We start from the raw sequence: 27,513 nt of genomic DNA, 5'->3' as shown, positions 1-27,513 counted from the left end.
TTTTGAGATATACTGTAGATACATTAATTTTAAAAATTCACCCCCTTTTTCAGTTCTCCTTAAGTGGATTTTCTGAAGAAAATACTTATGGTTTCTTTACTTTTACAGGAAATTCCAAATACCAATTTTCAAATCTGTAATATGTTACATGTCTGAGATAATTTGCAGAAATAGTCCTTTTAAAAATTCACCCTGTTTGTCACTCTTGTTCTTCCCCTATTCATCAGATTATCCCAAAACGCAAAAATATGTGTCTCTTTATTTTCAAAGGAGATTCCAAATTTCAATTTTCATGTCTGTAACATCTTCAGTTTCTGAGATATAAGTCTCCTCATAAAATTTGTTCAACCTCTTTTTCCCCTTTCTTCTCTCTCCCCCCCCCCCCACCCTTTAATGAGATTTTCCTAAAACAAAAATATACATGTTCCTTTATTTTTAACGGAAATTCCAAATACTAATTTTTACATCTGTAAACCTTAAACGTTTGGTGATTTAGATACAATCCTTTTAAAAATTCACCCCTTTTTCACGCCCATTACTTGGATTTTCCAAAAACAAAAAATATGTTTCTTTATTTTAAAGGGGATTCTAAATACCAATTTCACATCTGTAAACTTTAAAAGTTTTGGGATATAGATATGCTGATTTTAAAAATTCACACCCCTTTTCATCGCCCCATTAATTGGATTTTCCAAAAACAAAAGTACATGTTTCTTTATTTTTAAAAGAAATAAAGAAAGAAATTATACCAATTTTCAGGTCTGTAATATCTTCAGTTTCTGAGATATAAGTATCCTCATTAAAGGCATTCAACCACTTTTTCACCTCATTTCACCCTTCCTATTGGGATTTTCCATAAACAAACAAATACGTGTTTCTTTATTTTTAAAGGAGATTCTAAATACCAATTATTACATCTGTAAACTTAAAAAATTTTGAGATATAGATACACTTATTTTAAGAATTCAGACCCCTTTTCACCCTCCCATTAATTGGATTTTCCAAAAACAAAAAAATATGTGTTTCTTTGTTTTTAAAGGACTTCACATATACCAATTTTCAGGTCTGTAGTATCTTCAGTTTCTGAGATATGTGTCCTCATTAAAGGCATTCAACCCGTTTTTCACCCTTTTTCACCCCTCCTATTGGGATTTTCCAAAAACAAAAAAATATGTGTTTGCTTATTTTTAATGGAGATTCTAAATACCAATTTTTACATCTGTAAACTTTTAAAGTTTTGAGATATGGATACCCTCATTTTAAAATTTCACCCCCCTTTTCACCCCCCTTAGCGACAGAATATCCAAAAATCCCACCTTAGCGAGCACCTACATTGTACTATACATGTATCCTCAAAATTTCATTTCATTATGTCCAGTAGTTTTGGCTCGGCAATGATGTATTAGTCAGTCAGTCAGTCAGTCAGGACAAGTTATTTTATATATATAGATTTACACTCAACACAAATACAATAACAAATCAGCAGCTCTAAATCTGTAAAAAATTATAGTCCATATTACTGCATTGATAATATTTTTGGAATGTCAGTCCAATAGTGAGTATTTCATCTCTGACATCTGATCTTGATTAAGCAATATATATTTAAGAAACACACTCAGTGGCTGCAATTATGTCTGACAACTGACTACTTCAGCAAGAAATAAGCACTGATTTCTTCATCACACAGATGCTGGATAATTAAAATATTCTCATCTGTGTTAGAAGTGCATAAAGAGAAATAATGATAATAGATAGGAGATTATAAAGTGTTTTTGATGGGTGTTAAAAAAGGGAAGGGCAGAGCATTGTGTAGGACTATTCATCAGGAATACTATGCAACGCAACATAGTTTCTGTCAGCAAATGATGTGGGTAGACTTAGCAGTTCGAGGAATTAGGACGAGAACTGTCTCAGTCTATTCACCATGTGAGGGTGCACCGAGCTCGATAGCTGCAGTCGCTTAAGTGAGGCCAGTATCCAGTATTCGGGAGATAGTAGGTTCGAACCCCACTATCGGCAGCCCTGAAGATGGTTTTCCATGGTTTCCCATTTTCACACCAGGCGAATCCTGGGGCTGTACCTTAATTAAGGCCATGGACGTTTCCTTCCCACTCCTAGCCCTTTCCTGTCCCATCATCGCCATAAGACCTATCTGTGTCGGTGCGACGTAAAGCAACTAGCAAAAAAAAAATAATAATAATAATAATAATAATGTGAGGGTGCAGATGAGGAGGAATTTGATTCTGGAAAGAGTTTCATTTGCCTGTCAAGAGAGTCAGTAAAATTGTCATTGCTGCAATTCAAGGATCTGTGAACATACCATGCTTGATTTCTTGATATAAACATACCATTTTTTCCCTGAAAATACATATCTATATATGTGATGTATTACTTTGTCAGTTTGGAAACCAATTCATACGGAAGTTGTTGACATCGTTGAGGATTCAACCAGTCTTTGGGCTGAAGGTTTAACAGTATATATATCATAAAATCACAAATAATACATCCAACTGCATTAACCTTAATTCTTCTTTTGTTGCTTTTTCTACACCATAGTGGGGTCATGGGTGCAAACTGTGTTCCCCTGTTTTACAAGCAGATGCCCTACATGGTGGGAAGTATTCACTGCTGTGTGTTTCTGTGGTGGTTTATATTGTGGGGTGTTGTGTGAATTTGAAAAGAAATATACTGACAAGGAACCCTAACAAGTGTGAAGTCGCAGGTGCAATTTCTAGTAAGGGGCATTTGAAAGTGCTGTAATAACAATTGAGACAGGAAACAATATTGGCTGCTACTGACACACCATGTGCATAAGAGGGTGACAGAAAATGAGTGTCTGGGCAGTACAGAGATCAAACTTCTATGGAGTGTATGTGTTACACTTCACAAAATAGATTTAATCGACGTTCACAAAGTATTCAAAATAAACCTTTGACTTGCCCCATGAGCACTGAATGAAAAATGATGCACCACAGTAATCACAAAAGTTAGCACCAGGCAAATCAAAGGCGAATGCCTTGGGAGTTATGAATCATTCAGGAGGATCATCTTACAGGATGAACAGATATAACATGGTGACGAGAACTCAGGGAAGTAGATGGCATGCAACCGAATGTGAACCAGTCTATCGTGCAGTTTATTGTGAAATTGCCTATCCTTTTATGGCATAGCTACAGATGGTGTGTTAGTATGTTTTGTAGATATGAAGAAAACATACATCCAGAGGTTGAATTTGTCCCATGGTTCCAGGTGGTACGAATAGCAATGTCACACATGTTCCAGGAGGGATGGGTTTTTTTTTCTGGACAGACCAGGAGTCAGGCAACAACAAGTTCAGCTATGGGCCAGAAGCAGTGTTTATAGCATAGTTGTAGTTCTGGTAAGCCCATTTTCCCACTCTTGCTTGCTATGACATAAACATTCCCTAACACCCTTGCTAGGTCCCTGATACATGACAGACCGAGCTCGATAGCTGCAGTCGCTTAAGTGTGGCTATTATCCAGTATTCGGGAGATAGTAGGTTCGAACCCCACTGTCGGCAGCCCTGAAGATGGTTTTCCGTGGTCTCCCATTTTCACACCAGGCAAATGCTGGGGCTGTACCTTAATTAAGGCCACGGCCGCTTCATTCCCAGTCCTAGCTTTTTCCTGTACCATCGTCGCCATGAGACATATCTGTGTCGGTGCGACGTAAAGCAAATGAAAAAAAAAAAAAAAAGACACATGACAGAATCATTGGAGGCAGACAACCTCCAACTACTTGCAGCACAGTAAATAACTTCCCAGCCAATTTGTCTTCCAGACTAACAGTAGGTATAATCGTGAAAAAAAATTTTTTAAATTAAAAAATACTGTGACGGCTGAGATACTCATAGCACCTTTCTGGGTGGGGATGGAAAGAGGGTGAGGTGTAAAAAAAATAGAAAACGAACAAATATAGTTGAAGTTCACAAGCAGGTCAAGTATGCACTTATGTAGAGTCGTTGCTAGGCATACTTGACCTGCTTGTGAACTTCAACTATATTTGTTTTCGGCGCAAGACAATGATGTTCTGTTTACTCTCTTGACTGCGATTATTGTGTTTTGGACATTAACTGAATTGCTACGATATGAATCACTGTTAATTTTTTGCCTGTGTTCAATGTATTAGTTGTTTTAAGATCTTTATATCTTGCCCTATTTTACTATTTGACTGATGATGACACTTGTAATGTGTCGAAACCGGTCCCAATAAACAAGTTGTGACTTCTTTTTAGTTCAACTTACAACGGAGTATTGAAAGGTGGATCCTTCTAATATTGTACATACCGGGCGAGTTGGCCGTGCGCGTAGAGGCGCGCGGCTGTGAGCTTGCATCCGGGAGATAGTAGGTTCGAATCCCACTATCGGCAGCCCTGAAGATGGTTTTCCGTGGTTTCCCATTTTCACACCAGGCAAATGCTGGGGCTGTACCTTAATTAAGGCCACGGCCGCTTCCTTCCAACTCCTAGCCCTTTCCTATCCCATCGTCGCCATAAGACCTATCTGTGTCGGTGCGACGTAAAGCCCCTAGCAAAAAAAAAAAAAAAAAAAAAAAAATATTGTACATCTTCTTATTTCTCTATTCAATACGGAATGATCATGAAGTTTTTAACTTTAAATATATATCATATATTTAACAAAGCTGAGCTTTCCACCAAATTACATTGGTCTTCATCAGGGCATGTGAAGGTCTGCTTTCGACAGTGAACAAAGAAATTCTTTGAAGGAACATGAAAGTCACAACCATACTATCCACGGTCCCACTAACTGGACTCGAGGATCATCGCGCTGTGCTATGGTGGTTGGGAGGGAAGTTATCGAATCACCACCCTCTGTCGACAGTTTTTTGAGTGCGTCATGCTGTGCCATGGTGTGTGATGTATGTATTTCTGGAGTACAGGTCTCCATGTATTTGATTACTTGAATCCGTCTTCCCTGATTTCATGAAATCCTCTTTGACCAGGTGAAGGTCATCATTCCTGTAAACGATTTCTATGCTCGACTTGTAAAGGAAGCCATAGAGATACAGCTGCATCCAAATAACATCAGCAAGACATAATTTATAAATTAAGTGGCTCAACTGTACAGAAGGGGAATGCCAAATCCCAGATCAACTCAGGAATGTTTGGTTGCTGTTAGAGCGATGACATAGTTCGGCACTAGCCGCGGCAGTTGTGATGTGTCATTTTGTGTGTTTTTTGGATGTGTTGTCGGACTTCATCAATGTTTTAGACTTAGATTTTAAATTGAGACATACCACATTGTTTTGTTTTTTATTGTTGCTTGTATGTAAGTACTGTATATGTTTTCCAGTTGGATTGTGGCTGAAGATGACCCAATGTATGTGAGATCAAAACTAGTACCAATTATATAGGACATTATATTAAGCTAATGGTATTGAATAGGTTGACCCTTCTCTACCCTTTGATAGTAATAGAAAGGTCTGACAACAAAATTAAAATAGTTCTGCAGAAAATTCAGGAGAAGAGTATGTAGGTTTAAACTATATGTTTTCCACTTGTTATATCCTGCTTGAATTTAAATGTATTTGTGTATGATAAAAATCAGAAAGGGAATTGCAAATATTGCCCTTTATGCAAGCATATTCAGTATTAATATATAGAATAAATTTGAGTCTTTTACTGATGGTTTTCTATTGTTATAGAGCTCAGATGATCCCAAATTTCAAAAACTATATGAAGGAGCAATCCTTCATGAAAAGCAAGACTCTGAACTTGCAGATCAAATCAGAACAGGACACCATGCCTTTCTGGAGTGGAGAGTAAATCTGATGCACTTTATGAGGAAAGAATATATGGTGACCAACCACTGTGATTTCTCTTTGGGTAAGTGTAGCTTTAAATGAAAAAAAGAAAAAAAAATCTAAATCCCAAATGAATTTATTTATGGAACACAAAATTCAATACATTTCTGGTAATGGAGCTTTATGCAATACTGAAACCTCAAGCTATTGTTTAGAATTATATTAATTTATACTCCTTGATCTATTATTTTGTATACAATGTAATTATTGTTTTGAATTTTCTGTCAAAAGTTTTAACTTCCAATTATGGCATGTTGGACGTGGCACCAAAAAATTTTTTTAAAAAAATATTTATGTTTCCTTTTTTTCCTTTTTCTATATTTTTAACTACTCGTAATAAAGTACTATATGAGCACTTTTTAGTGATAGATTTACACCCTAGTGCTGAAGCGGTCGACCTCGGCAATCTTCGAGATTCGTACTGGCAATCTTTGAAACACGAACTATGAATCGCTTATGCATCGCTGTGCGATGTCTGGCGTACACTTTACGTACTAGTACTGTTGTTATTTACACAGCAAAGCCAAACTATAGAATTCACTCTAGGAATAAGATTTGCATCAAAAATGTTATATAATGTTATATAATGTGTGTGTGACACAGTTGTTGGCTTAAAATAACGAAGATTTAGAAAATTCTTATCGATCGATCATATTATCGATTCATTCCAGATTTCATTTCCATTCAGTTGGCAGTACTAACGGAACCGGAAATGCTCCCTCCTTACTCCTCAAACTGGTACACAAATCTATTGCTAAAAAGTGCGCAGATAGTACATCAACTTACTTAGTTAAAAAACAAAGACTTACCTAAAAGGCTCAAGATTCTTCTGCACTTTGAAGAGTATACATGTTTTAAAACATGGATACACTAATGAATTTTGACAATGTATCTTTGTTCAAAGAATATCCATTACCAAAAATAATTCCACTACTTGGCACAAAACTAATAGGAAACTTACATCATGCAAATGAGTGTATTAGAAGCACATGTTTATATCTCAACAGCAACTTCTAGAACAAATAGAAGAGGCCACAATACTCTTTTCAGTTCAGCCAATATGCACACGGAGCATATTGGTCAGAAAGTCCTTCCATATCGGCTGATATGTGTTTTTTTAATGCTATGTAGATGACACATAATTTGACCACACAGAACTCACTATCTTGGCACATACTTCAACTGTATTAACTCCAGTCATAAAAACATAAAATTTACCATGGAAATCAAGGTAGATGGGAAACTGTTACTCCTAGGCATCCTGGACAGATAGAACCATAGTCATTTTGAGCCATCAATTTTTCAGTGTTTAGAAAACCAACTCATACAAATAGGTAACTGGACATCATCTCACACTACCATTCACCACAGAAACAAAATAAGTACACTCTGTTTACAGCATTCAATGTACTATCAAGAAACATATACAACTTGTACTGGTTTAGGCTTTTGTGGTCAATGTCAACTGACAAGTCTTAATTTTCTTCAGTGATATTAGGCCACAATGATGTTATAAATATGTTGATGTCTCAACTACTATTCAATAGTCCTTGTCAAGACAAAATGAAATAGGCTAGGTGGGTGTCTGGACTTTTATAGCAGTGAGAATGCTAGGTGGTGGTGCAAGTATTGGCTGGTCTCTCTCTCTCTCTCTCTCTCTCATATTGGTGTTTCCAGGACTTGCATGGTAAGATTCAGCTCAATCATTCTTCTGTCACGTAGCGGCAAGTAACAGTTGCCAAACTCTGCAAATCTGCAACCCCATCTTCTTTCCTGTTGAAACAGTTGTTATATTTCATTGTATAAATATCTACCTTTTATCACTAATAGCTGCTATCCTTGGCAGCCTGGGTTTGATTCCTGGTAGTGTCAGAAACATAAAAATGGCAAGAGGGCTGGTACATAGTTATAAAGGTAAAAGCAGCTAACTTCCATTAGGGATGTACCTAAAAGGAGCTGCTCCACTTTGGGACAAGGACAAAATACATAAATTTTAAATATTTTCCAATAATACAGCTATTATCTGACGTGCAGTGAGCTAAATATCACTAGGCCCAGGATAGAGAATTAAAAGTCCACCATAGTCAATACCGTACACAAATGTTAATTAGAAACACAGTTAGTGATACATATTTTGGCCCTTTTGGGTCTTTATCAGTCTTGAAAAGAATATATTGTAGAAAAGAATCAAGAGAAAACACTGTATTAAAAGTCTATAAAAAATAATTGATCTTGAAGGGTCACACTGTATCTGATACAATTGATATTTCTACAAGACTTCAAGAACAAGTATTTTATATATTCTTATTTATGTTTATGGTTTCTTGTTTATTGTTTCTTACAATATGACACAGTGCTGAACCTCAGCAGCTTGATCTCGCAGGCTTGCACAAACGATGATGTCAATAATGTTCCTGTTAGATGTGCCATGGTAGATTAGTTTGAAGTGATTTCCGATGTTACAAGATTTCATGCTTTATTTTTTTTATATTTCAATGAAGTTAAGACCTACTAGTAGGTACCTAAGATATAATACCTATTTATTGATAATGAACTTGTATTGAATAGATGGACTCTACTACAAAGAAAGGATGAAAGGATGCAGTGTCAATTATACTTGACAAAAGACAATCTGAATAGAGCTGAAAAAAAATCCAACCAACTGACCGACTGACCGACTGACCGACTGACCGACGGCAGCCCTGAAGATGGTTTTCCTTGGTTTAACATTTTCACACCAGGCAAATTCTGGGGCTGTACCTTAATTAAGGCCATGGCCGCTTCCTTCCCAATCCTAGGCCTTTCCTGCCCCATTGTCACCATGTTGATGCGACGTAAAGCAAATAGCAAAAATCAATCAATCACTACTGATCTGCATTTAGGGCAGTCACCCAGGTGGCAGATTCCTCAGCAACTTCATTGAAATATCATAAATTTTGTCAATACGGATCAACTATGAGGTTTAAATATAATTTCTGGCCTTTCCAATGTGTTCTGTGCAATATCCAATTTCTGTTCTTTCAGCATCACTGCAAGTTCATGGCTGTGGCCTGTAAGAGTCTCAGTGTTGAGCGTGGTGATGCGTAAATGTCCTCTGTATTGGGCTATCTTCTTTAACTGATTCCTCCCTTGAACCAGTGGCCCTTGTTCATTTGTCGTGGCAGTCAGGCAAGGCCAACACACTTCATTTCTGGGGGATGCTCTAGCATTATTAAACAAAACTATTGTAGACATGATGCATGGGTTGTGACAGAGTTACCAACCAGCTTGTTGCCACAGCCTGGTGTTAAGCATTTTGGAGTTATTGTCAGCAGAAATTTAGGCTGATCCTAACATGGAAAACAGACACCTTTTGTAGACCTAACATGGAGAACAGATGCTAAATCTGATATGACATATGGATCTTTTACTCTTAATAATCCTGTGTACTAGAATGCCACCTCTGCCAACCGCATTACTCCAAATTCCAGCTTCTCCACTGTAGCTACCATTGTGAACTTTACTATAACCCTGAGCTGGGACCCTCCATATTTATGACCCCTGGAGAGTGGGTGTCCTGGTATTGTAAAGCCCTCAGGAGTAGGGCTGCCTGTTGATCCAAGGGTTTATTTCAAAGGCGTCTTTACCAGCCCTCATTTCTGCTGGCCCCCTTTTCACCCTCTAGGAGTTGACAGGCTCCCTTAAGGGTCTTATCAAAGAGAATATCTGGGATAAATCCGTAATAGCAGAAGAAGGGTCTCCAGAAAATACTGTATTTACTCGTGTATTAGACCCCCTCACATATTAGACCCCCCTTGCTTTTCGGGATGAAGAAAATGAAAAAATAAATTTTGCCTATAAGACCCCCAACATAATTCATCAGAGAACGATGATGATTCCGCTTCGAAGGAAGTACAAGTCTTATTGCAGCTCTGATGACATCACACAAATTTGTGAATAGTTTCATCCATATGACCTACGCAATGAAAAACACGTCGAATCCATGCGGTACATCTGTGTTTTGTAGTTAAGAAATGTCCGCCTCTGTAGTGTAGGTCTACTGCATATTTTCCTTTTTATTTCTATTTTAAATTTTTCTGTCGAACTTTTGGCACTATCAGGGCGATAATATACCTAACCTAAACAATGTGGTCTGTCTTATCTCATGGACAGCTGTTTATGCAAATCCTGATGTGATAAATGTAGAGAACAAGCCTGAAATATACATTTGCTACAAAAAGTATTCGCACAACCTATGTTTCCCCAAAATATGTGTATACAGGAAGCATGAAAGAAAATAACGTGTGTAGCCCTTAATACAATGTATAACCAAGCTACAGTGCACTGCCATCACAACAATAACACAAAGGATGTATGTAGTTACACAAGGACATCCACTTTAATACTGCAAAACAAGTATTGGCACAGTATACTACTAAACACTGTAGGTGTTCATGAGTACGTTTCAGTATCGTGTATGCAAGCCATTAGCATGAATGACAGCCTTCAGATGTTTCGTCATTGAATGCACCAACTTCCTCATCGTTTCAGGTGCAATTGCCGACCATCCATCTTGTAGAACCCTCTTCACTTCTTCTTTACCAGACGGGCGGGGCTTGGCCTTTTCTCTTCCAAGATTATCCCACAAATGCTTGATGGGATTGAAATCGGGGCTCTATGGTGGAGTAAGAAGTCTTCTAGGGGCATTATACAGTAACCACCCTCGAGTTTTTAAAGCAGTGTGTTTGGGGTCGTTATCCTTCTGGAAATGGAAGACCCCATTCAACATACCAATGTATTTGTACAGATCCATATGTCCTTTTTAAAAGTCCAGCTTTCCAACTCCCGAGGATGCAATGCACCCCCAAACCATAACATGTCCACCACCATGATTTACTGTTGGCACTGTGTTTTGTTGGTGTAATTCGATGTTAAGTTTTTGCCACACTTTCTTTCCTCCATCAGAACCAAACAGGTTGAACTTCGACTCATCTGAGAATATGACAGTGTCCCAGAATTCTAGCGTTTTCCACAATATTCTTGGCAAACGCAAGGCATTTCTTCCTATTTACCTCGGAGATATATGGTTTCTTTCGTGGGGATCTACCATGTATATCGGCGCTATGCAAAACATTCTGTACTGTCTGTGCACTTACTGTCTTGTCAGATGTTGTGGCAACATTCGCAGCTAATGAGGCAGCACTTCTTGCCGAATCTTTTGGACTCAACGTACGATGCGCTGTCTCTCTCGTTGTGAGAGTATTTGTGGGCGACCTGTTCTGACTTTGTTTTCTGTAGATACATGCCCCTTATAGTTGTGTATAATAGACTGCACAGTGGAGAAGCTGATAGTAAGCATTCTACTGATCTCTCTGTAACTTTGGCCTTGTGAGTGCAGTAACACAATGTTCTCTCGAACGGCGAATGAGTGTTCTCCTTTCTTTGGTCCCATGTTGACAGTTCTGAGCACTGCCACATCTACCGTCAGACAAGTCTTAGTGACGATACAGACACATGACCTTGTGTTCCATGCTGGTTTACACCATGGAGGCGTACGAGGGCTTCACTGTGCCAATAATTATTTGGCAGTTCTAATACTGTATTTTCCTTTTGAAATCGCTCGTTGCTCATGTCCCTGCATATTATCGTACATAATATTGTGTATCTACCGTGTCTCTGTCTACGTGTATGTCTTGCATGTTACATTGTCATTCATTGCTCCCAATAGTACAACAACATGGGGTGTGCCAATACTTTTTGTAGCAAGTGTACTTAAAAATAAGGGTCTATGTTTCAATAGCCGCAGTTATCAAAGTAATGTTTCCAGTTACTATGTATTACATTCGGAAGTGCAACTCGTAACATACGCTAGTTATCAGCTGATGGTTTGGCATGCCTTCTCAAATACAGTAGAGAATGAAGCATGGCTGACACAACTGACGAGAGATAGCAGTGAAGATGACGTCACTTAGAATGCCAACACGCCGGTAGCAAGGCAGGGAAGTTGGCAGTGCAAGGCGATAATTCAAATGAAAGCAGTGATCAGGTTTACTGTGTGGTAGGCCTACTGCTGAATTGACAGAGACAAATGACTGGTCAATAGGTTCTTTGGTATCAATATTTAGTTATACGATAACACGATACCCTTATCCCTTTTTTCTACGGGATCGAGTATGAAGTGAGACGAATCTTCATAGAGAGTTTTTATGGCTGTATGCCCTTCCTGACATCAACCTCACCAGAGGATTAATGAGATGTAACGAATGACGTGATATAAGTAACTAAAATGGACTTTTATATGTACCATAGGCCTAAAAGTCGTGTTCACCATTTTTTGTCCTTTTACATTTAGAAATACTGCCTTCCAATGAAAATAGCCAGTATAACTTAAATACATTCTAAGTTTGTTAAATAATAGTATACAATGTTTACATGTACAATTTATAGCTCTTTATAACCTAGAAGTCATGTGTTTTCTGCACAAAATTTTGAGGTTATCGCATATTGGACTCCCCTTTATTATTTCTGGCTGTAAAAGTGGGAAGAAAAGGGGTCTAATATGCGAGTAAATACGGTAATCATCCCAGTTATTTCAAATCACAAAACAGGGTTATAATTTGATACACATGGCCATTGATCCTGTTTCATCTGGTTTTGTGCAGGTATCAATGTTCTTAAATTTACATTCTCATATAATTTTTTATTGTTTCAGGTGCTGAAGATTTCTTCGAAGAAAAAGTTGGTATGATAATTCCAAAAGACAGCCCATACTTGGATATCATAAATGAACAGTAGGTGTCTTTTTATTTTGGCTCCAGTAGTACAATATATCTTATGGGATAACTTCTGGGCAAGCAAAATCTAAGACAAAGTTAATGCTAATTCTTTGCTATTTGTCAAATGTTCCTTAATTTTTCTCTAAACAAAATGAGTAGGGTTGGTATCTACCTGCAGAATAATATCTAAATATTCCTACAAAAAACATAGCATCTCTTCTTCTGTACAGGAAAAGAAGTAGATGTAATAATATTACAGTAACTACTTAGTAGCTGAAATGATTTTTCCTAAAAATGAGGAGGTTATTTTCAAAATGACTCTTGTCCACCTTCTGAATTCTGTGGTAAATAATGAAAAACATTTTCAGACCCAAAATCTCTACCAGACTCCTTGGAAATAATTTCTTGACATTCGTTGTATCTTCAATTATATATTTTCTCTGTATTGTCTCTACAGAGTCAGTTTTGCTATAATGTGAGAAAGTAATTTGGACATAGGTTGTTTTGAAACTAAATGATGGACAATAAACAATTTGATAACAAATACATTGGACAAGAGCCTCTCTGATTCTCAAATGAGGATTGAAACTTAATTGCACATATTCAGCGTGGTTACTAAGTAATATGACAGCAATAAAAATAAAAATTGAGTAGGAATAAGTGATGCATTTTCAGTTACGCTTAAATTGAAGGATGTAATACTGACATAACAGCTTTCATTAATGAATATGCATACAAGTCCAATATATTTGTTTGGTACTCTCAGAATAGAGTTCAAGCTAAATTGAGTAATATTTGCTTAACACTTAGAAAGTGAGTTCCCAATCCTTACAACTCATCAGCATCCTCCATCATACGCCGATCCAACTCATCCTCTGACACTTCACCAGTTGTATCTCAATTAATTATAAAACTGCATATCAGGATTTTCCTCCCATTGATTACCAGAATGAAGTTCTAACAGCCTTTTAACATCAGCAGTTTTTAATCCCTTTAATGGGACACCAACTGGAATCAATGGCAAAGGTAAACATGAAATATTCACACTTGGTTTGAGAACCTTTTTTTGACATTCCTATGTCAATTTGATACCAGGGCTCATCTCTAAGTAGAATGAGAGCCGATGGAGTCACCCCTCGAGTACTGATGAATCTCTTTGCTGTTGCAAATTTGAAATGCCATTGCCCAGGTTTCTTCATACTTTGTTGTGACAAAAGCTTCCAGCCACACACAGGCCAATCATCTCCCATTCTGATAACTGTTCCATGGTTCGAAGACCTCCCAGTATCATTCAGGCTTGACAATTGCATCAATATCACGGAGTTCAAGTTCTATCTGGCTGAAAAACCTATTTGGCGGTATATAGGTGTGTCCTGGCACAGGAAAAATTACATCCACTTCCTTCACATGGCACGGAGCATGGTTTGGAAGCCAATACATGATCAATCATTGAGAAATTTTTATTCTGCACCCCCACATGCCTGCAAACATCCAAAGTATAGAGGAGCCTTCAAAATTCATCTTATTTAATCTGTGATACACAGCAGATGAAATCTGTGCTGATCCCTTGGCTCCATCCGCCTCAGTCCATGTGTAAATATAGATCTTGTCTTTGGGCTGCTTATCAATGGATGTACTGTACTTCCACATATTGTAAAATTATAGATATATACCTGCTTACTGTAGTAAGCAGCCTGAGCAGATACCCTGGGGAGAACTTGAATTTTTATGACAGTCAAACAAAGTTGTTATCTCTTCATAGTTCTTCGCTTGTAGTTTTGAAAAAATGCATCATTTCTCTTCTTGTATACTTCAAACTCTGCAATGCAAGATTTATCTCTAGCTTGTATTTTAGACTCATACTGAATACATTTTGAGCATTTATCAAAAACTGGTGAGCCAAAACTTAAGTTGTATTCACTTAGTAAACATTGACAATTGTGTCAATATCATACAGTTCAAGTTCTATCTGGCTGAAAATGCTATTTGACGGTATATAGGAATATATCATAGAAATAAAAATATGGGACTTTTAGTTATACAGTAGCATTATCATTGTAAACCATACAGAGTTTCTGAATTGAAAGATAACTGAGCACGGCAATAGTGTTTCTCTTATGGAACAAGTCTTTCGATGAAAGACTTCACTGCAGTCCTTTTGTTGACAAAGGTAGAGATTTGTGGTCCCCTCTCCTCACTAGGCAATTTTTAAAACGTCGACTGCAGACTCACTGGGCTCACTTCTCACTAATATCAAGAATAGAATAGGAGCTTTTCTTGCATAACTGAACAAGCTCTTTTTTTCTGCTTGTAGTCTTAGGGATCAGGAAACGATTAACTACTTCACAAACTTGCTTTCGTTCCTCTCAAGGTCTTGCACATTTGGGGGATTTGCTTTGTGTGTACTTGAGGACAAAGCTGTCTTGCAATTGTTTGTCTCTTTTTGAGTAGAAGGATTGGTGAAATTCATGAATGTCTTGCATTGAGAGTTTACAACTCTTTAGTGATTCTCCAACATGTTTACAGTGGGGAAATCATGGTAAACATTTGGGGAATAATATATTGTTGATTTTCTCCACAGTTCCAAGTACTCTGCTTTCTGTGCCTTTTTTGACCTTCATCCTTAGAACAAGATATAATCTTGGAATTTCTAACACTGTCTTCATTAGATTGTTCATTCTCCATTCTTGATCACTAACCTGGTAGATAAAACAAATAAACACAAACTGACTTATGTTCACACTACAATCATATCTACTGAGTAGGTACCGTAAAACGGGGTAACTTCGGCCACTTTTTCGTATATTTTTTAAATTAAAATGTGAAATATTTCCTCTAATTTTCTGAAAAATTTAATATAAGTTCTGCCATGTTTGTTCTTCATTTCTAAATATGAACATAATTATAATTGTTATTCAGTAATGAATTATGATTATCAAAATAACTCAGGAAACGAAGTTTTCTTCGATATAGTGTTACTTCAGCCTCTGTGAATGTTTTTTAAAACCTGCAGAACGCCCAGTATCAACAATCACAAACAAATTAAAACGATTTGCAGTGAAACAGAAGTATAGTGATCAAATTCCCATTTTTCACAAAGAATGGACTATTTTATTTAGCCTAAGCGTACAAGCATTTTATGATATTACAAATTACGTGTTGCATTGCGTAGTTATTTGTAATGGTAAAAAAGATAATAAATAAAAAGTACGAAAATCATAAAGCCCAATAGTATGGAGAGAAAAGGAGATCGGAAAAGAAGCAATCTTGTAGACTGTTCTCATAATACACCGTCTTCTAAATTAGAAAATATCTGGGCCGTCAATCAAGTTCTTAATTGCGCATCGTCTGTGTCATCTGATATCCGTCTATTTATTATTGAAAATAGGAACAGTCTTTCCTCTCCCTGTCGGGATAAACTTCCCCGTTTAATGTTATTGTAGCTTTATTAATCTCTTCTAAAGCATTCTTGAAGTAAACAGGATTGTAATTACAATACCCGCGGCCGCGTAATGTTTTCCCATACGTTCTGGGCTTGGCCAAAGTTACCCCGGAAGAGGACAACTTTTATCACAAAACTATTTCCCTGAAAAACCTATTTGAATAAAATGCATCAAATTAGGTTGATCAGTTACCAGACGTACTTACATTTTGACCCCATAAACCTTTGAAATGGAGAACAGAATGCTGGGGCTGGAGAACAGTTCGTTTTCTGCTGTTACCAAACAAGACAATAGTCGGGGCTGCGAAAAAAATTGATTGACTCAAAAATGAGCCTGCCAATGTTCTTTGGACTACCGAGTGTTGATAGAGCATTCTATTGTACATGCATTTTAGTTGTTGCAAGTGGTTCATCTTTTTCCGTATAGGAGGCGGGAGAAAATAAGTGTTGCTATTCGTCAGTGGCCGAAGTTACCCTGTATGGCCGAAGTTACCCCGTTTGACGGTACTGCCTTATATCATACCTTCTCAAAATTAAGATCTTAAAAAGAAGTCTTTTATATCCAATAACTGCTAAAATCTTAAATATTATTCACTTACTTTCCTAGACAAGTGCTACTGTTGGTCACCAACTTTCAGAGAAGTGTACAAATATAACCTATCATTAGAAAGTAAGATAATGCCATTCCTGATGATCATCAGTCTTGCCACTTTTAAAATTTTTTACTAAACAAGGAGAAATCAATGAAATTTATATCAATATGCACTCTTTCTCCTTGGTTTCTAGGCTACTCACTATTAAGATTAAAGTGGAAATGAACCGCATGTAATTCTGTAAAAGACATCTTGTTTCACACATTAATACAGATACAAATACAAACTGATTACGTTATTCTTCAAAGAAGCATCATTATTGTAAAAATAAAAAAAGTAAAGTAGCAGAGAATATTGGAATAATAGTATTCTTAGACTACGGTTTGATAATTGATACTATAAATGAAACTTGATGAAATCAAAGAATAATTAAGTGAATGACTCAAATCTCTTAACACTCTCCCTCATTGAGGAAGTCACTTAACGCACTTTGCTGAATGTTCACTTTCACTTATAAAATGTCATAATTTTGGTTTTTGAAGAGGTTTGGTTAGCATATATCATTTAATTGACTGTCCGTTTTGGTTCAATATTTATTATCCCTTCCAGTACAACTTCCCTTGCGTAGAAATGGCAAAGCCCAATGTGTTTCGTCCATCGATGCATTTATGGGTTCTTAGCTAGTTTGATAGCTGCTTCAATATCGACGTATAATTTTGGAGTCTCATAAACACTGCCAAGCTCTTCTAAAAGCCATGTTAGCCAAACCATTTCACATGCAGCCCCACTTGCAGCTACAAGTTCGTTCTCTGTAGTAGAAATAGCAATGCTCTCCTGCCTCTGACTAGACCATGAGATTGCTCCTCCTGCGTACAGGGATATGATTCCTGATGTAGAGTGTCTGGTATTAATGTCTCCTACAAGATCTGTGTCGCTGTAAGTTTCAATAACACTTACTTCAGGCCTATATACAATTCCAAGTTCTGCAGAGCCATTTAAGTAGTGAAACATTCGTTTAAGGAAAATTATGTCTTCAGCAGTTGGTTTTTCCAGTGCACATGAGACGACACCAACAGCAAATGCAATGTCCAGTCTTGTTGATACCATTAAATACATAAGTGTGCCCACTGCTTGAAGATAAGGAAATCTCTCTTCTTCTCTCCCTAGTTTGGACTTTTCTTGTGGGAAACCGATAATAGGTGTTGAATCTGGTCTGCAGTTCTCCATCTAATCCTTTGAGAATTCCTCTTGTATAATTCTTTTGGTCTACTATAATTGTCCCATCATCCTCTTGAGTCATTTCCATTCCAAGAAAGTAAGATAGATTCTTATGACCTATTTTAAATTCACCTTTTATAGTTTCCAAAAAGTCATCCAACTCTTTCTTACTGTTCGATACCACAAGACTGTCATTGATGTAGAATGCTAGGATAAGTTGATATTTACCATTCTTTCTTGTAAATAAACGGGGATTGGCACTACTGTACGTGAAGGTGAGCTTCTTTGGAAAATAGACAAATCTCTTGTACCAGCATCTTGCAGCTTACTTCACCTCGTCTCCTTTCTCCCAAGTCTTCCCAGCCCAAACTTCGCAACATTTTTGTAATGCTACTCTTTTGTCGGAAATCACCCAGAACAAATAGAGCTGCTTTTCTTTGGATATTTTTTCAGTTCTTGAATCAAGTAATCCTGATGAGGGTCCCATACACTGGAACCATACTCTAGTTGAGATCTTACCAGAGACTTATAAGCCCTTTGCTTTTCTTTACATCCTTACTACAACCCATAAATACACTCATAACCACGTGCAGAGATCTGTACCCTTTATTTACAATCCCATTTTTGTGATTACCACAATGAAGATCTTTCCTTATAATAACACCACAAGTTCCCGTAAGGAACTTTCACCCCATCAATGCAGTAATGAAAACTGAGAGGATTTTTCCTATTTGTTAAACTCACAACCTGACTTTTAACCCCATTTATTATCATACCAATGCCTACTGTGCATCTCACAACATTGTTGAGGTCATTTTGCAGTTACTCTTTACAGAATAACATTATAGTCAAATAATAATATTAGATTATAAATTCCACCTGTTCAATACATTAGAGTTTTTTCATTTAAATTTAAGAAATAGTTCTTAACACATTAGATATAGGGGCATGTTTCACCCATAATCATCAGCCTAAAAATCTCACACCTGAAAGAAAGATAGATCAGGATCCCGATCACTCTTACACGTAAAAAAAAAAAAAAAAAAAAAAAAAAAACCCAAACAAGAGGATTCTGTTTTAGGTACAAATGTATATGAAATGACTAGCAAGCAGAATATAGTAGTTATAAGCACTCCTATGATAAAGTCTCACAATCAATCCTTATTGTAGACCTCAACAAATGCCTTGCTTTTAAAAATGTGGTAACAAGTAGTTAGTTAAACATTTGAAAAGAACACGTAAACTGCTGCGCCAAAATGAAATCTGGTAAATATGGCGCCTTATTCTGGAGACGGCGTAAGGAGCTTATAATAGTTTAATATTTAGGATAAAAGTCACTCTTAGTGGTAGTTAAATTTAAATCCAAAGTTGAAGTTGTTAATTTTATATGAAAAGATAAGACGACAGACTTCTTGAAGCACTTAGGAGTGAGGACAAGTGTTCGTCAGAAACGTAGCTATTTTTATACAAAAAACTACAACCATGTCTACCACTAACCCTAATAGTCCATAATAGTCCAGATTTCTCAGCATGTGACTACCATTTGTGTGGATTCCTGAAGGAAGACTTAGGTGGAAATACATTTTTCACAAAGAAGAGATGCACATTTTTGTATGCAAATGGCTTTTTACCCATCCAAGAAGGAATCAGAATACTGTCAGTACACTGGAAAAATTGTGTACACATGTATAGAGGCTATGAAGAAAAGTAGATTTGTTTCTGTTTTGATGTACATTAATCTAATGAATAGTTTATTTTAATGTTTCATTCATATTTGATCAACCTTTGTAATTCTGGTCTTCCTTAGGATTATACTCTGAGATTACCATTCCTTATCTGAATATGTAATATCCTTGTTTCATTGATGAAGCCCTTTATTTCATTGAGAAGTACAGGAATTAGATGAAGATATTGAAATAACAATTTGTCTATTTAGAGAAGTTTCCATTCTTTGAAATATTATTCCCTTATGTCAACCTACATAATTTATTGGTTGGGTTTCATGAATCTCTGATCTATGTTAATATGTAATAAAAGTGTTTCTCTAACTTTTGACAGAATACGATGGATGTACCAAGTGGGACTATTAGAGAAATGGCTAAAGGATTATCTACCCCAAAAGGATCAGTGCAGTATTGCAGCTACCTCAATGGATGCAGCTATCCATACAGTCAACCTTAATGATATGCAAGGTTCATTCATCTTGCTTTTCTTAGGTAAGTCTGAATTTCTAACTAACCTGCATTATTATTTGTATGCTAAAAAGCTATTATCATCATCTTCATTAGCAGTAGCAGTGCTACTATTATTACTAACTGTAAATGTTATTATTACAGAACTGGTGAAAGTAAAACTTCCATCTTTTAGTCTCTATAAATCATTGTTCAAGCCTGAAGTTGATCATTTCTGAAAATTATACTAACAGGCATCTGACCACAGAGGGCAGTTGAGAGAGCAGGGTAACTTTCTGTCTATTATCAAAAGCAATGAGAAACTGTACCATATTAATTTTGTGAAGAAGTATATGGTGTGAAACTCAATGTACAAGGATTAGAATGTATTGTACTCACTTGGGTCTCCAGAAAGAAACCTTCACAAGACAGCAAAGGGAGGATAAAAATAAGAACATGATATATTTTAACAATTCTACAATGATGATATCTTGATTATCTTAAACAAGAAATGGACAGATAACCACAACTGAAATGAAGGAACACAATTATCATGGAGATTTCATGGCTATTTAATTCACACTTCTATGTTTTTAGAACTAATTTAAACAACGTTCACTTAAATTGTTGAAAATGATGTTTGTCAATTTTCTAACATTGTATAGAATGATACAAGTTTATTGATGAGGAGTGTATTAGATATATATTGTGTCAATGAAGTCTGACTCAAGGCAGCTGGTAAAGATACCAGTGAGAGATAATAATCACAGTGCAGTAGCAACAATGTAGACAGGGCCAGCAGTGAACAAAACAATTACACTGGCAAATTTTTGACGTTCATGATAAAAGAGCTGGAAGATGAATAACAATAGACCAGGCACCCAGAATTATCTAGAGCTAGAAGCTACTAGAATCTCCCACTCACCTGTATAAAGAGCTCAGCTAATGCACATCTGTCAGTCTGGAGCCATTCTCGACCTGAGTGCATCAATCGTGAGTGAAACAATCAATCACCACTGATGTGCATTTAGGGCAGTCGCCCAGGTGGCAGTTTCCCTAGCCTTTTCTTAAATGATTGCAAAGAAATTGGAAATTTATTGAACAGCTCCCTTGGTACGTTATTCCAATACCTAACTCCCCTTCCTATAAACAAATATTTGCCCGAATTTGTCCTCTTGAATTCCAACTTTATCTTCATATTGTGATCTTTCCTACTTTTAAAGACACCATCCAAACGTATTCGTCTACCAATGTCCTCCCATACCATCTCTCCACTGACAGCTCGGAACATACCACTAAGCGGGCAATAATTCCATTGTGGAGATTTATCTCCCGTATGCAGTTATCAGACTGTGCCTCTTATAAGGGCTTCTGATAAGTTCACCTGCATACACCCCAGCGTAAGTGGGTAAGGTCTGACACATCCCACTCTGATGAGTCTAGTGTCAAACCTAAGACGAAATGCTGGTTAATAGAGCAAACGGCTGAAAAGCCTTACATCTGATATGTTTTTGACATTTTTGACATGCTCTATTGGTGAAAAATGTCTAGTTCCCTCCATGGGAATTTAGAATTTTACATACCACTTAGTCGAGCAGCTCGTCTCCTTTCTCCCAAGTCTTCCCAGTCCGAAATTTGCAACATTTTTGTAATGCTACTCTTTTGTTGGAAATTGCCCAGAACAAATCGAGCTGCTTTTCTTTGGATTTTTTCCAGTTCCTGAATCAAGTAATCCTGGTAAGTGTCCCATACACTGGAACCATACTCTAGTTGGGGTCTCACAGAGACAAATATACTCTCTCCTTTACATCCTTACTACAACCCCTAAATACTCTCATAACCATGTGCAGAGATCTGTACCCTTTATTTACAATTCCATTTATGTGATTACCCCAATGAAGATCTTTCCTTATATTAATACCTAGGTATTTACAATGATCCCCAAAGGGAACTTTCACCCCATCAACGCAGTAATTAAAACTGAGAGGACTTTTCCTATTTGTGAAACTCACAACCTGACTTTTATCCCCGTTTATCATCATACTATTGCCTACTGTCCATCTCACAACATTATCGAGGTCATTTTGCAGTTGCTCACAATCTTGTAACATATTTATTACTCTGTACAGAATAACATCATCTGCAAAAAGCCTTATCCCTGACTCAACTTCTTTACACATATCATTGATATATATAAGAAAACATAAAGGTCCAATAATACTGCCTTGAGGAATTCCCCTCTTAATTTTTACAAGGACAGATAAAGCTTCACCTACTCTAATTCTCTGAGTTCTATTTTCTAGAAACAGAGCCACCCATTCAGTTACTCTTTTGTCTAGTCCAATTGCACTCATTTTTGCCAGTAGTCTCCCATGATCCACCCTATCAAATGCCTTAAACAGGTCAATCGCGATACAGTCCAATTGACCTCCTGAATCCAGGATATCTGCTATATCTTGCTGGAATCCTACAAGTTGGGCTTCAGTGGAATAACCTTTCCTAAACCCAAACTGCCTTCTATCAAACCAGTTATTAATTTTGCAAACATGTCTAATATAATCAGAAAAAATGCTTTCCCAAAGCTTACATACAATGCATGTCAAACTGACTGACCTGTAATTTTCAGCTTTATGTCTATCACTATTTCCTTTATATACAGGGGCTACTATAGCAACTCTCCATTCATTTGGTAAAGTTCCTTCATGCAAACAATAATCAAATAAGTACTTCAGATATGGTACTATATCCCAACCCATTGTCCATAGTATATCCCCAAAACCTTATCAATTCCAGCTGTTTTCTAGTTTTCAACTTCTGTATCTTACTGTAAATGTCATTGCTGGCATAGGTAAATTTTAATACTTCTTTAGTATTAGTCACCTCCTCTATCTGGACATTACCCTTGTAACCAACAATCTTTACATACTGCTGACTGAATACTTCTGCCTTTTGAAGATCCTCGCATACACACTCCCCTTGTTCATTAATGATTCCTGGTCACGATTCCATGACAAGTCATTCATTGGGAGTGTGTCCGTGAGATGGCTACGCGTAATTCAACAAGGCTTACTATTGTGGACTGTTCTGGAACAACACTGAGCTGTGAGAAGCCACATTGGTGACCAGTGACGCAGCAGTGTGTAGTATGACCACATGAGTGAGTGAGTATTACATTCATGAGTAAAAGCTTTGTTGAGTGGAAAACTAAAACATGAGTCCTCAGTCATCAATGATGTGTATTTAGGACTGTTACCCAGGAAGATTCCTTATCAGTTGTTTACCTAGTCTTTTCTTACATATTTTCAAAGAGCTTGGCAATTTATGGAACATTTTCCTTGATTAATTATTCCAATCCCTTACTCATCTATATATATAAAATAGCTTGTCCTGACTGACTGACTGACTGACTGACTGATTCATCATCGCCGAGCCAAAACTACTGGACATAAAGAAATGAAATTTTGGGCATAGATTCATATTAAGATGTAGGTGCTCGCTAAGAAAGGATTTTTGGATATTCCTTCGCTAAGGGGGTGAAAAGAGGGTTGGAATTTTAAAATGAGTGTATCTATATCTCAAAACTTTGAAAGTTTACAGATGTAAAAATTGGTATTTAGAATCTCCTTTAAAAATAAGGAAATACGTATATTTTTGTTTTCAGAAAATCCCAATAGGAGGGGTGAAAAACGGTAAAAAAGGGGGTTGAATGCCTTTAATCAGAATACCGGTACTTATACCTCAGAAACTGAAGATATTACAGACTTGAAAATTGGTACTTTTGATCTCTTTTAAAAATAAAGAAACACGTATTTTTATGTTTTTGAAAAATCCAATTAATGGGAGGGTGAAAAGGGGGGGGGGGTGAATTTTAAAAAACAGTGCAACTATATCTCAAAACTTTTAAAGTTTACAGATGTAAAAATAGGTATTTAGAATCTTCATTAAAAATAAAGAAACAAGTATTTTTTTGTTTTGGGAAAATCCCAATAGGAGGGGTGAAAAGGGGTGAAAATGGATTGAATGCCTTTAATGAGGATACTTATATCTCAGAAACTGAAGATATTACAGACCTGAAAATTGGTACCTTTGATCTCTTTTAAAAATAAAGAAACACGTATTTTTTTGTTTTTGGAAAATCGAAATAATGGGGGTGAAAAGGGGGGTGAATTTTTAAAATGAGTGTATCTATATCTCAAAACTTTTAAAGTTTATAGATGTAAAATACGGTATTTAGAATCTCCTTTAAAAATAAAGAAACACGTTTTTTTTGTTTTCGGAAAATCCCGATAGGAAGGGTGGAGAAGGGTGAAAAAGAGGTTGAATGCCTTTAACGAGGCTACTTATATTTCAGAACCTGAAGATATTACAGACCTGAAAATTGGTATTGGGGATCCACTTTAAAAATAAAGAAACAGGTATATTTTCGTTTTTGAAAAGTCCGGATAATGGGGGGTGAAAAGGGGGGGTGAATTTTTAAAATGATTGTGTCTATATCTTAAAACTTTGAAAGTTTACAGATGTAAAAATTGGTATTTAGAATCTCCTTTAAAAGTAAAGGAATAAGTATTTTTTCGTTTTCAGTAAATCCCAATAGGAGGGGTGTAAAAGGGTGAATAGTGGGTTGAATGCCTTTAATGGGGATACATATATCTCAGAAACTGAATATATTACAGAACTAAAAATTTGTATATGGGATCTCCTTTAAAAATAAAGAAACGCGTATTCTCGGAAAATCCAATGAAGGGGGGGGGGGGAAGAATTCTAAAATTAATTGACTTAATTGTATGAGAATACATACATCTAATAAAAACTAAAGTTGTTACGGACGTGAAAATTGGTATTTTGATCTCCTTTAAAAGCAAAGAAATACGCGTTTTGTGGGGGAAACCATCGTGGGGGGCGGGAGTGGAAAGGAGTTGAATTTCTTTCATGAGGACACATAAATCAAAAACTGAAGTTAGTTAGAGTCGTGATAATTGCTATTTAGAAGATCCTTTACTATTAAAGAAACAAGTATTTTTTTCCGGAAAATTCACTTAAGGGGGGTGTGGGGGAGAAGTGTGAAAGGAAGTAAAAAAAGCGAATTATTTTTATGGGGATACTTATATCTCAAAACTCAAGGTAATAGACGTGAACATTGGGGTTTGGAATCTCCTTTAAACATAAAGAAACACTCTTTCTTTTAATTTTTTTTTTGGGGGGGGGGGAAATAAACTTAACGGCGGTGGGGTGTAAAAGGAGGTGAGACCAATTGATTTTGCTGTTCATAATGTACTTATAAGGAGCCTCCGTTGCTCAGGCGGCAGCGCGCCGGCCTCTCACAGCTGGGTTCCGTGGTTCAAATCCCGGTCACTCCATGTGACATTCGTGCTGGACAAAATGGAGGCGGGACAGGTTTTTCTCCGGATACTTCGCTTTTCCCTGTCATCATTCATTCCAGCAACACTGTCCAATATTTCATTTCATTTGTCATTCATCGATCATTGCCCCAGAGGTGTGCTTCGGCAGCCGGCACAATTCCTACTGTCGTCGCTAGATGGGGCTTTATTCATTCCATTCCTGACCCTGTCGAATGACTGGAAACGGGCTGTATATTTTCGATGTACTTATTCTGATCATAAACCGATCCTTTTAATCTTTCCTGGGTTCGTTTTCAACAGCCAACTTTTCCTTCGGAGAACGTTCTTATATTACAGTAGATTCTCCTGGCATATGAATAAAAATTTAAACACATTTGAAATAAACGATAGGAATGAGATTGACCGTCCAATTGTTCACCTCTATAATAAGGCCAATAATGCACGGAAGTATGTCATTCGTATCGCCAGAAATCCCGTACACTTGCCTACGCGCGACAAGGTGTTGGTCACATTCTCAACAATAACAATGGCAGCAGATGTAATTTACCGCCAAGTAGCGGTCTTGCATCTTGCTGTGGGGTCCAGAACATCTATAATAATAATAATAATAATAATAATAATAATAATAATAATAATAATAATAATAATAATAATAATAATAATAATAATAATAATAATAATAATAATAATAATAATAATATTCTGGACCGTCGTCAAATGTGCGGACCGCGGTGGAAACGGGTCCTGGACGGGTAATGACTAAGAATGCAGTCTGGCCGCGGGTTCAGTACCGCCAAGGCACCCAAGACGACACCACGCCGGATCTCCTGAAGGATTTGTTCCATATTAAAAATGCTTATAGGAAAAGATGGCAAAGATTTAGGGACCCAACTGACAGGGTGGAATACCTGGACCTAGCCTGGGAAGTACGAAATCGATTGCTGGAAATAAAGATTGAAAAATGGGAGGAAACTTGCCGTAATCTATTAGAAAACGAGCCAGATCGCGAATTTTGGCGGATTCTCGCAGAAAACGATTCAGATCGCGAATTTTGGCTGATTATATACTGTATCTAAAACAACATTCAATTATAAATTTCAGTATAATACCGTAGCGAAGCACGGGTATCTTGCTAGTGTAATATATATGAAAGAATATGACCAATGTTGAAAACAAGCGATGAGCGGGACTCTATCTAGCTATCCAGCAATTACGGAGCTTGAACTCTAACCACTCGACCGTTGCCATCTCGTGCTCGTGATCGCAACGCACCGGTGCATATTCGACGCGAAATTTTCCCTTGCGATTTTCTCGAGAACACCTCAGTGATACGTCTTACTACTTGCACATTATGTTGCCGTAATGGACTTCTAAAGGTTTGAAGACAATCCGTGATCCGAACGTCGTGGCCTTCCCTTGTCTATATATATAAAGTAACTTGTCCTGACTGACTGACTGACTGACTGACTGACTGACTGACTGATTCATCATCGCCGAGCCAAAACTACTGGACATAAATGAATGAAATTTTGAGGATATATTCATATTAAGATGTAGGTGCTCGCTAAGAGAGGATTTTTGGATATTCCGTCGCTAAGGGGGTGAAAAGGGGGTGTGAAATTTTAAAATGAGTGTATCTATATCTCAAAACTTTAAAAGTTTACACATGTGAAAATTGGTATTTAGAATCTTCTTTAAAAATAAGGAAACGCGTATTTTTTTATTTTCAGAAAATCCCAATAGGATGGGTGAAAGAGGGTAAAAAATGGGTTGAATGCCATTTAATCAGGATACCGGTACTTATATCTCAAAAACCGCAGACATTACAGACCTGAAAATTGGAACTTTTGTTCGCTTTTAAAAATTAAGAAACACGTATTTTTTTTGTTTTTGGAAAATCCAATTAATAGGAGGGTGAAAAGGGGGGTGAATTTTTTAAATGAGTGCATCTATATCTCAAAACTTTTAAAGTTTACAAATGTAAAAATTGGTTTAGAATGTTCATTAAAAATAAAGAAACACATATTTCTTTGTTTTCGGAAAATCCCAATAGGAGGGGTAAAAAGTGGTGAAAAAGGGGTTGAATGCCTTTAAAGAGAATGCTTATATCTCAGAAACTGAAGATATTAC

General features: G+C 36.8%; 1 protein-coding gene across 1 annotated transcript in view; it reads left to right on the top strand.

Annotated features, from left to right (window-relative positions):
* The window catches only part of Ir93a (Ionotropic receptor 93a), a 177,033-nt gene that overhangs the window by 130,629 nt on the left and 18,891 nt on the right, over positions 1-27,513 (top strand). Inside the window, exons 16-18 of the mRNA XM_067135809.2 lie at positions 5,686-5,866; positions 12,536-12,614; positions 19,911-20,068. Of these exons, the coding sequence (XP_066991910.2) occupies positions 5,686-5,866; positions 12,536-12,614; positions 19,911-20,068 (418 nt within the window). The remainder of the gene's footprint in view (positions 1-5,685; positions 5,867-12,535; positions 12,615-19,910; positions 20,069-27,513) is intronic.

Source organism: Anabrus simplex, chromosome 1, assembly GCF_040414725.1.
Source record: "Anabrus simplex isolate iqAnaSimp1 chromosome 1, ASM4041472v1, whole genome shotgun sequence".
NCBI lineage: Eukaryota > Metazoa > Arthropoda > Insecta > Orthoptera > Tettigoniidae > Anabrus > Anabrus simplex.
The sequence above is the reverse complement of the archived record's forward strand: the minus strand, read 5'-3'. Positions and strand labels throughout refer to the sequence as shown.